Below are 12,122 nucleotides of genomic sequence, written 5' to 3' on the forward strand. Positions count from 1 at the left end.
TAATAGTATGACTATAATTTTAATGGATTTAAAATGTTTTGGATCTTCTCATGACTTTGTTTTATACAAATCCCGTTATTTTTTAATCTAGAAGTCATAAGTAATTGAATAATCTTCATTTAACTTAGTGCCTCAGAAACTTACTCAGCAAAAAGAATTCATGTCAAAGTCTTTGGAATAATAAAATACGTTTCCTTTTAGCCTTAGTGAGCTTTTTTCAAAATGTATTTTCATGAACATTTCACAATATTTCTCCTCCTCTGTCCTTGGTCCTGACCCAGTGACCTAAGAATCCAGAAAATGTCATGTTAGTGGTTACTAATTAGTGCATCCAGAGAGCCTTTTCATTTGGCCTTTCAACCTTTTGGAGGTAGAAGCACAAGCTGTCATTCGTATCATGCAGGGAAAATGAACCTTAACTACAATTTTTTTTTTCTGTTGAAAACAGGAGAATAAGTCCAGCTGAGACTGTATGAATATGCAGGTTAGGAAGAAATTAACCTAAAATTTACTATTATTTCTGTTATTGTTTTACAGAATCTATAGTACTTTGACATTGATATGCACATTAGACCTCACTTATATGTGAGATTGTTTACCAAACAACATCCTATCATTTTTATTTCAGTGATACTTAATTAAAATACTACTTTTAAGAAAGTTTTAGCAATTGACAAAATAGAGGTGCTTTTTCATTATAGGTAAACTTATATTGCTTTTATACGTGTTGGATAAAAATATTTGCTAGTAGAGATTTAGTCATGGTACTCATTAATCATGGCTGATACTCCAGTGTCTCCGGAGTGTTCTGGGTTTTGAGGGATCAGCTATTGTAATCTAAAAGATGAAATATATCATATTGCCAAAGATGGGGCAACTCTATGTATTGAATTAGTGAAAGTAATATCTTTAATTTTTTTTTCCTTAGGTTTTTAAGATAGAAGTGCTAATGAGTGGACGGAAGCATTTTGTAGAAAAAAGGTACAGCGAATTTCATGCTCTGCACAAAAAGGTAAGTCTTATTGCGTGTGTTTTAGACAATATAACTCAAGAGTCTCTTCCATATTAATTACATTTCATAGAGCAATATTATTTGTTTCATCTGGAAATATGTTTTACATTTTTGAAAAGTGTTCTTCATCAAGCTTTTAAAGTAATGCATGTTTTCTTATTTAGCATATTAGTGTAGTATTTTGAATCATAAATATTTCTAAGTATTAGAGTATTAGCTCATGATAAATACTTTATGCTCTTTGAATAGAAAAAAATTATCCTTTCATGTAAATAAGTTTTTCGAGCATTGATTTCTTTCCATTATTTGTGTTTTTATAACCTAATGTTTACTTTAAATTTGTAAAAAAGAGAGATTGTGCATGTTTGCAAATGTAAATGTTTTTTGAAACATAAAAAGGAAAATCTTAGCCTCCTTGCTGCCTGTAAAAGTATTATGGTAACTCTTTCATCCCGTTGTGTTATTAACTATTTTTTCCTCCAACTTGAAAAGTTTATATTTTGTTAACCCATTTGTTTTTTTTTTTTCTTAAAGAAATTTGGATTATAATTCCCATGGAAGTTTAACAGAATCATAAAATTTGAAAGTTGCTTGAGACTTCAGTGATCATCTAGTTCAATCCATGCACAAAAGAAAACTGTAGTATAGCATCACTACCAAGTAGTCTTTTTCAATCTGTACTTGAAAATTTTTGAGTAGGGGGCAATATACTTCTCTAGATAGCCCGTCCATTGTGGAACCGATCTTATTTTCAGTTGTTTTTCCCAACATCGTTTGCATTGCCCTCTTTGCAACTTTCACCCATTGCTTGTGGCTCTGCCCTCTGGGACAAATAAAATAATAGTGCTTCAAATCATTGAAGATCATTATCATGTTCCACTTGAGTCTTCTCTTCATCTTAAATATCCCTGGCCCTTTATAGGCTCCTCATATGAAATGAACTCAAGAAAGACCCTTCCTCATCTTGGTTGTCCTTTGGAGAAGAAAGGGAAGGAATAAGTCTTTATTAAGTGGGTCATTAATATATGGCTCTGATACTCAGAACTGACCAGATGCTACAGATGATGTCTGATGAGGAAGAGTGTTCCAGGATAGTGTTGGCAAACCTTTTCTGATTTTGAGTGCCCAGAGGGCAAATTCAAGCTGCCTTTGAGCCCCTGCATTACCAGCTGAAGGAGGACTTGATTTGCTTTGGGCTGCTGGACAGAAGGGTGGAGCATGCAAAATATGACCTTGGGCACCGGGAAGAGGGGCTCGCCAGTGTCAGCTCTGTACACATGCCTCGTCTTCACCAACGGGCTTACAGGGGATTCCTAAAAGCTGTATCTCTCTTAATGAAGCCCCATATTCCTCACCTTTTTTGGCTACCTCACTACATTGTGGACTCTTACTGAACTTGTAGTCTACTAAAAGTTCCTTATCTTTTATAGAAGAAGTGCTGTTTAACTATGGGTCTCCCATCTTATACTGGTGAAATGCGTTTTTTTAAAATCCAACTCTAAGACTTCATCTTTCTTGAAATTCATCTTATTAAATTCATCCTCATATTCTATCCCAGAAGTTCTTAATCTGAAACCAGTTGTACTGAAAAGCATTGTAAAAATAAAATAAAATAAAATAAAAAATTAGAAATTGTAAGTTGAGTCCCAAATCTAGTCTGTTTAGATTCTTTTGGATCTTGATTGATCTGTTTCTCTCTCTCAGTTCACAAATTATGGCGCAGTTTCTGCCACGTAATATAGATTTTGACTATTTCCTGGGCAATAGATTGAGTATTTTTTGAAGACCACCTTAGCTAATTATTAAGGGATGCATTTTGGCAATCAATTTCTTTTGGCCATCACAACCAAAAAAGCAAAGAAAATACTATGTAGCACTCAGGTCTTTGCAGCCATATTTTGCTTCTGCCGTATTAATGGGCGAATTGGCAAAGGATACTATGAATTACATAGTTTTTAGTCTATCAATGAATTTCACTTTGACTCTTGGTACTCTTAAGTGTGAGGTTCATTGACTAATGTAACTAAAAATGCTATTTTTATCCAGCTTGACAACTTTCTTATAAATTAAACTAAAAGAAGGAAACTGAAGCTACATGACAGGATGACTCATAGGAACTTCTTAGAAAAGCAAAGAAGAGAGTTGATTTAGTCATTTTATGGAACAGAGAAAGGCAATAAGACACTTTACATCATAGGATATTTGGAAAAAGGTACCATGAAAATAATAGCAACTTACTTGGCAATATTGATTCCTGATGTTGAAATTGCAGGTAAATTCTTTAAAGAACATTAGGACCCTCTGTCAGATCATCATACAATCTGAACTTTGATGCCTTCAGAGCAAAGTCGGGGAAAGTCGGGAGAGTTTACTGGTTAGGGTATTATCTTGATTCAAGAAGACTTCCTATCTCTGCATCAGGAACAAATTTGTACTACGTAATCATAACTAGATATTCAGTGTGACAAGGCATCCTTTCACACCTCCTTAATTAAGCCACAATCCTACTCACAGTGGCAGCTTTTCTAAAACTTTCCCAATTTTTTCAAACCTCCCATTCATGGGCCTCCCTCTCCCTCTCTCATATTTATATTTTACTAAAAAATTGAGGCCATTATCTGAAAGCCCCATCTCATCTCATATCATGTAAATAGCTTCTGCCATTATGTCCTCTATCCCTGTTCCCAGGAAGAGCTCAGCCTTCTCCTTGCCAGGACAAAACCCTTTTTATCCCATCTTCTTTGGTATATGGCCTCCTTTAACATCTCTATACACTTCTTGTGTCTTTCCCCATTTGGGGCCCATTTTCCTTATTACCTACAAACATGCTCCTGTCTCCTTTGTTCTCAAAAAAACCCTCCAAAACTCATTTGATTCGTTCATTACTGCTAGATACCTTTTTTTTTTATCGTTTTCATTTTGAGAAGGCCATCTATAATAGATGTCTATTTTCTCTCCTCTCCTCTTCTTAACTCATTATAGTTGGCTTCTGGTGGCATAGTGAGTGAGAGTGCTGGACCTAGAGTCAGGAAGACTCACATTTCTGAGTTCCTATCTGTCCTCAGACAGACTAGCTGTGTGACTCTGGGCAAGTCACTTGACCCTGTTTGCTCAAGTTTCCTTATGTGTAAAGTTCGATGTAGAAGGAAGTGGAAAACCATTCCAATTGCTTTGCCAAGAAAACCCAAATGAAGTTATGAAGAATTGGACATGGCTGAAATAACTCAAAAATAGCATCATCTCCAGAGATCTCTTCCTTATTATCCTCGTGGAGGTTCTTCATTCCTCACCCTTCTCGAGCGCTCTGAAGCCTTTACCCCTCCGTCCCTCTCTTCTCACTGACATCTTTCCCCATCTAAGTTCTTGCTCGCCCGCTTACGGTTCTCCTGCCCGTGGGAGCGCTCCTCTGTTCCTTTGACGGATCTTCTTTAAGTTCATGCCGTAACACTGCGGGAGCCTCCGCACTGCCTCCCTTGGTCGTCTCTTTAGCCCCCGCGCCTTTAGCGGTCATCTCTGCGCAGCAGTCTCTTTTCGGCCCGTGCATAGTCCTAGCCCTGTCGCCCTCCAGTCGTACGTGACGTCTTTATAGGAGTGCCTATTAGACTTTGGCACCTCCATGGCAGACTTCTTCAGCCCAACACGCTCTACAAGGGGACTCTGCCTTTTCTCCCAGTCCTCCCCCGTCTAATTCTCTGTTGCTGTTGGGGTGCCGGCAGCCTCCCAGCACCGAGCCTTAGAGCCCAAGCGCCCTTCTCAGCTGCCTCGACTACCCAACCACGTGCCAAATCGTACTTACCTGATTTATTTGGATCTCCATTTACCTTCTCGGACCCTGCGCCCCCCGGAAGCGGCTCCTGTGCCTTTAGACCTGGGCCTCGCAACGGACTGTGGTGGGTCTCCCGGCCTCCATTTAATGTTGCTAAGGCACACGTCGCTCCCAGCGCCACTTCTGTGGCCTCCAGGGCCACGCAGAAAGCTCGGGGGGCTTTCAGAGGCCCCCAGAACCCGGCCCTCCCTCATCCCCATCTTCAGGCCTTTGCCTAGCCAGCTGCCTCCCGCCCGGGGACACCCGTCCCCTTTCCTTCCTCCCACGGGGCGCTCCGTCTGCCCAGCCGAACATCTTCACTGGCCGTCCCCCGTCTAGAGCTCCCCTTCCTCGCCGCCCCGTGGCTATGTGCAGCCTCTCCTTAAAGCCTTCCAGACGGAGTCCGCGCCCATCCCTGGTGTGTTCGTGTTGTCGTCCCAATCAGACACGGAGCCTCTCGGGAGCGGGGCGTGCTTTAGCCTTTCTGGGTGCCCCTCGCACTCGGCTCGTAAGTCGGTGCTTCGTAAAAGCTCGGGGCGACCCTTGACTGTGGGCAGACCCGAGACGGCTTTCGTTCTGCCCCGGTAAGACAGTATGCAGGAGGCGCCGACTATCAGAAGCTGAGAGAGAAGCAGAAGGGAAGGACGGCTCTGCCTCTGCTTCGCTGCGCGGACTGCAGGACACGCTTCACTTTGCTGGAAACTCATCGGCTAAGACAACCCTCAGCTGGGCGTTTCTGCACTGGCGAGTGCAGTCCGAAGAGCCCTTCTCTGCCTCGAGGGAATTACCTGTCCCTCAGCAACCGTAACGCGGATACACTTTGGGCTTTCAGAAAACTCTGTGGCGTTTTCTGAGTGCTTTTAAGGGGGACTGTCAAGGGGCTTTGGTGGGACGAAGTTAGCCCAGAGAGAAGGGAGGTTCTGGTGATCAAAGTCCCGAATTCTTCCAGAATTACTTCTCTTTTCCGTCTAACTGGCATTGTACAAATTGTTCTCTTGGTTCTGTTCCCTTCTCTCTGCGTCAGTTCATAAGAGTCGTCCTAGGTTTTTCCGAAACTTTCATCATTTCTTGTAGTAAAATCATATTCAGTCACATTTATGTACCTCATTGTATTCCTTATCCCCCTTAGATCTCGTTCTTTGGCACCTCATAAATGCTTTGGGGCATTCTTAAGAGTTTTTTTTTAAGACTAATCTCTCTGTAATTTATTCTCCTCCTCATTCACCAGGCCCATTTCTCTCCTTTCCCTCCTATTTCCCTACAAAATAAAATGTGTTTCTGTATTAAACTGGGTGCCTCTATGTGTGTATGTTAAGGAAACATAAAGACATCACAAAGATTTTTGAAAGCTACCTGTGGAAAGAAAGGAGGCGTAAGGAAGGATTCGACCTAATAGGGCATTCCAAATGAGATGATGATCATTAACAACAGAGAGCCGGTACAGTTGTTAGTACTGGAAATGAGAGAGAAACTAGATCCCATGGAGTCGATACTCAAAATACATAAGGAGATAGTAAGAGAGCACCTAATTGTCTTTGATATCATTTACTCTCTCTCTCTCCCCCTCCCCCAATGCAGCACATGCCTGGGCACTAAAAAGATTGAGATGTGTTTACAGAGACACTGTCAATAGCCTTTGAAAGATTGGGAAAACAAGTATGTCAAAAGATTTAACATGGGAAAATATCCCCATTTTCAAAAAAGGAAAGAGAAAAAAGTCTGCAAATTAGAAGCCAATGAGCTTGACTTTAATTTCTGAGAAAATTCTAAAACGTCTCAGTAAGGAGAGAGTGGGTGAATATCCAGAAAGGGAAGTAGTGTTTTCAAAGAGACAGTATGGCTTCATCAAAAACAGCCACATTGTTATTTCCAACAAAAATCAGCAGCGAGTTAGAAAGAGAAACTTCATTTAAAATCACTCTAGACAATATAAAATATTTGGGAATCTATCTGCCAAGACAAATTATATCTACACAATTTCAAAACACTTTCCACACAAATAAAGCCAGATCTAAACAATTGGAAAAATAGTCATTGTTCATAAGTAGGATGAGCTAATATAATAATTTTAATCCTACCTAAATTAATATACTTATTTAGAGTGATACCTATCAAAATGACCAAAAAGCTTTTATAGAATTGAAAAATAATAACAAAATTTATCTGGAATTCTCATACCCAATACTAATAAGTTCAAAATGGGTATAGGATTTAAACATAAAGAGTGATAGAAGTAAATTAGGTGAATGTATAATAGTATACTTATTAGATCCATGGGGAAGGGAAGAATTTTTAAAACAAAGCAAGCGAGGACATTATAAGATATAAAATGAATCATTTAGATTATATTAAATTAAAAAGATTTTGTACAAACAAAACCAATGCAACCAAAATTCAAAGGGAAGCACAAAACTGGGGAAAGTTATTTTGTAACAAATTTCTCTGATAATTAAATCACCCCCCAATTGACACATGGTCCAGGGATATGAATAGGCATTTTTCAAATGAAGAAATCAGAACTATCAATAATCATCTGAAAAAGTGTTCTAAATCCCTCCAAATTAGAGAAATGCAAATCAAAACAACTCTGAGGTACCACCTCACACCTAGCAGATTGGCCAACGTTGACAGTACAGGAAAATAATAATTGTTGGAGGGGATCTGGCAAAACTGAGATATTCATGTGTTGCTAGTTGAGTTGTGAATTGACCCAACCATTCTGGAAGGCAATTTCAAATTATGCTTAAAGGGCTTTAAAATAGTGCATTTCCTTTGACCTAGCAATACCACTACTGGGTTTATATCCCAAGAAGATTAAAAATAATGGGAAAGGATCTGTTTGTACAAAAATATTTATAGCTACTCTTTTTGTGGTGGCAAAAAATTTAGAAAATGTGGGTGTGCTGTCCCTTGGTTGGGGAATGGCTCGACAAATTGTGGTATATGATGGTATGGTAATCCTATTGTGCTATAAGGAATGATGAACTGCTTGATTTCTAGAAGAACTGGAAAGACCTACATGAACTGATGAGGAGTGAAATAAGCAGACCCACATGAACATGACACACAGTAACTGAAACATTGTGGGATGACCAAATGTAAATGATTTTGCTACTAAAAGCAATGCAACGATCCAGGACAATTCTAAGGGACTTATGAGAAACAATATCATCCACATTTAGAAAAAGAACTGTGGGAGTAGAAATCCAGAAGAAAACCTATTTTATCACTTGCTTATATGGGTATATGATTGGGGGTTTGGGTTTTAAAAGATTATTATGAAAATGGAATATGGAAATAGATTTTGCATGATTGTGTGTGTGTGTGTATAACCCAGTAGAATTGCTTGTCTACTCCTGGAAGGGGAGGGAAAAGTGGAGGGAGACGATAAGAATCATGTAACTGGAAAAATTAAAAAAAAAAATTTAAACAGCCACAATGAGAAAATCAGAAATAATGGAATTCAATACCAGAATTCAATTACCAGTATTTGATAAACCCCAAAACACAATTTACTGAAGAAAGAACTCACTTCATAAGAAAGGCTGGTAAAACTATGAAGCTTTTTGCAAAAGTTAGGCTTAGGTCAATATCTTAGAACATTTTCCACATTAAATTCAAGAGAGATATATGACTTGAATATTAAAGATCGTTCTATGAAAAAACTAGTAACTGTGAGTAGCAGATGGATTCGTAAACAAACAAAAGATAAAAGCAATAAAAAGATATTGATTATTAAAAGATTTTGATTATTAGAAATAATAATTTTGCACAAACATATTAATATCTCTAGGATAAGGAAAGTAAACAGAAGGAAAATCTTTGTAGAGCATTTCTCTGATGACAATTTTGTATATAATTTATAAAGACAACTGTAATAGGCAGGTTAAAAGAAGGGTTCATAACTAACTAACTAACTAACTAACTATATATAAAATGACAGGTCTATTTAGCTAAAGGGTAAAGGGAAAAAGGGAATTAGGGAATAACTTAACTCTTAACCCAAACAGAGATAAAACCCTATTACCTTCTCTAATTCTTCTAAACTCAATTCTTACAGTAGTAATTAAGGCTAAGGGGTTTTGTAGGAACAAGGCCAAAGACCAAAGAATCTCACAACCAGGAGTCCTCTTTGAGTCAAGCAGTGGTCCCAGTAACAGCTCTGTTGAAATCCACTTGACAGCAGCACCAGCACCAACAGCAGCAAGGACAGGCAGAATATCAAGAAAGCCAAAGAAGAGGGAATCACCGGCTCTCTGGGTCCACCCCAGAAATACCACACAGAACCCCTCTTGGCTCTCCTGACTGCTAGGGAGAAATAGCCACTCTCTCTTCCAGAGGAGTCCCCCAACTGCTCTCAGAAACTGCCTCTGTGCTCCTCAGAGTTCTGTGTGGAATGCTGGTTTGCAGCATCTCTTGCTGTCAGTTTACCCTGTTAAAATCCCTTACTACAGAACTAATATAATATTTATAAGACGAAGGGCATTTGTCAGTAAATAAGGGGTCAAAAGATATCAGTGAGCAGTTCTTCAAAAAGGAATTTTAGATTGAAATAGCCACATGAAAGCATGCCATAAATCAACGCTGAGATTTTACCTCACACTCATCAAATTGGCACAGATGACAAAGAATGGGAAGAGTCAATGTTAGAGGGATTATGGGAATATAAGCACACTAATATATTGTTGCTAAAACTGAATTAATAGAACCATTTTGGAAAGCAATTAAATAAAGTCTCTAGAATTATATACGTTGACCCAAAGATTACACAACTAGATATATATTTCCCAAGTAGTTCATTGACTTAAAGAAAAGCTCTATGTGTAGTGAAATATTTATAGCATCACTTTTTTTAAATGGAAAAACAAATTAGATGTCCATTGATTGGGGAATGGCTTAAGAAATGGTAACACTTGAATGCAATATTGCTGTTCGGTAAGAAATCACAAAAAGTAGTGATTACAAAAGGGCACAGAAAGATTTAAATGAAGTAATACAAACTATTGTGACTAGAACCGAGCAAACAGTATACGTGGTGGCTATTGTCATAATCATTGTTGTTGGTGTTCAGTTATTCAGTCCTATTCATCTTTGTGCTCCATGGCCTGGCTTTTTGGCCATCTGGACACCTTGTAACACGAGAGGCTCCTCCTCTGATGTCCTTCCTTTTAACATTTTCATGCCATCCATATGCTTTTCTGAGCAAAGATACGAGTAGTTCTCATTTCCCTCTCCAATGGCTAACTCTCCTCTACGCCTTGCCTGTCTTGTGTAACCCTGCATAACATAACTCATAGTTTCATAGAGTTGTGCACGCCCCTCTGCCACTACAAGGCAGGGATCCAGGATTGCCGCAGTGCCAATGCAGGGACCAGGGGTAAACCAATAAAAAATGCATTTTTCAAAATTACAAAGAAGAAAGTTAATCCTAAAAAAAGAGATATAAGAGTACTTCTTCCATTCCTCTATTTGCACTTCTTTGCAGAAGTTAGACATTTCCTTAAGTGTGGAAAATGAATATACTTTAAATCTTTTTTTTTCTTTTGCCAAATTAGTTTTTTCTTAATATTTTTTATTGTACCAAATGGCTTCTTGGGAAAGAAATGAAGATGATGTGAAAATAAAAGTTATCAATAAAATTCTATTTTAAATATAGTCATGCCAGACTAAACGGAATTCTTTTGTGTGTGTGACAGACACTAAACTGGTAGATAAGGAAATGATGTAGGTATAATTTACCTAGATTTAGCAACGTTTTTTTATAAAGCTTCTCATAGTGTTCTGGTGGAAAGGATGGAATGATGAAGACCGGTTGACAGTACAAGTGGATGGATTCAGAGCGGGTTGGATGGTCAGACTCACAGGATAGTTTGTAATAGCTCTGTGTCAGTCTGGCAGGAGGTCCTCAGGAGAGGCCCCCTAAGGACCGATGCTTAACTCTGCTGTTTAACATTTTCATCGGTGACTTGGTGTAAAGCCGTAGACGGTAAGCTCATCATATTTGCAGATTTAACCGCACTGTGAGGGAAAACGAGCACACTAGGTGACAGAGTTGTGATCCAAATGGATCTTGACAAGCTAGAGCATTGATTGTCGGAACTTAATAAGATAAAATTCGATGGGGATAAATGTGCCCCTGGATGTATCAAATCAGCCTAACAGGTAGAATACAGGGGAAGCAGAAGCCAGAGTTAAGTGAAGGTTTAAAAGTACTTGGGGAGCTTCGTGGGGCGGAAGCTAAATGTGATTCCCTGCTAAAAACTAAAGTAAACTAGATACCGCTTCCAGGGAAAGAGGAGGGTCGTTCTTCTGGGTGGTTCTTTTTCAGAAGCCATCCGGAGTGTTGTGAATTAAAGGGGCACCGATCAACGGGGAAGCATCCAGAATAGCAGCCTTGAATTCATGGCATGTGGAGACGTTGCTGAAGGAGCTTGTAGATCTGCAGAGGAAGGCTAGACCAGCACCCGTTGGTTACATTGTGATGAGAATTGCATATGGCCAGTGAGGCCGCTTTCATCTCTAATTCTGTTAGGGTGCACGATCTGATGAATTGAAGAAGTGTTAGCATTTATTACTATCACACCTAATAAAACTAATTTCATAAGATTTAGTCATCAGTTGCCAGTTATTTTCTATTATATTTCCCAATATATTCTATTTTTCACATTTTTGTTTTGTGCCTTTAAATATATTTTGTCATAATTCTCTTTCCTTAAAGTAAATATTTATTTTATTTGAATTTATTTTTAAATTTTACATCTTTCCCTCCTAATTCATTCATTTGATGCTAAGACTGCAAGACATTTGTTGTTTGTTATTATGACGTAGGTACATTTTGCTTGTGTCCGACTCCTCAAGACCCCATTTTCAGGAGGTTTTCTTGGCAAAGATACTGGAATAGCTTGTCATTTCCTTTTCCAACTTTTTTTACAAGTAAGGAAACTGAAGCAGAGAGGGTTAAATGACTTGCTCAAGGTCACGCAGTAGGTGTCCAGGGCCAGATTCAAACTGACTCCAGGCCGTACACTCCCTCTACCATGCCACCTCGCTGCCCTGTAAACCGCTTAATTACTCATATATAGATTATTGATAGTGTTGGCCAAACTTTTTTTTTCTTTCTCCCCTATACCTGATACAATTATTTCAAATGTACCCACCACTACTTATTACCCATAACAATACTAATAAGTATTTGTGGAATAAATGAATGAACATGTTAACATCTTGTTTCACAGATGTTTTCTTACGAGGCAGCTACTCTTAAAAAACAGGCAGGATTTCTTATGCATTTTGCTAGAAAGTCTT

The 12,122-nt window shown here is 38.7% G+C and overlaps 1 protein-coding gene across 5 annotated transcripts in view; it reads left to right on the forward strand.

Annotated features, from left to right (window-relative positions):
- Window positions 1–12,122, forward strand: part of SNX24 (sorting nexin 24) — a 212,071-nt gene that overhangs the window by 116,975 nt on the left and 82,974 nt on the right. For all 5 annotated transcript variants that reach the window (XM_056804506.1, XM_016423740.2, XM_056804507.1 and 2 more), the window contains one exon: window positions 929–1,012. In XM_056804506.1, coding sequence (XP_056660484.1) covers window positions 929–1,012 — 84 coding nt within the window. The remainder of the gene's footprint in view (window positions 1–928; window positions 1,013–12,122) is intronic.

The sequence above is a fragment of the Monodelphis domestica genome, chromosome 7 (genome assembly GCF_027887165.1).
Source record: "Monodelphis domestica isolate mMonDom1 chromosome 7, mMonDom1.pri, whole genome shotgun sequence".
In the NCBI taxonomy this organism is placed as follows: domain Eukaryota; kingdom Metazoa; phylum Chordata; class Mammalia; order Didelphimorphia; family Didelphidae; genus Monodelphis; species Monodelphis domestica.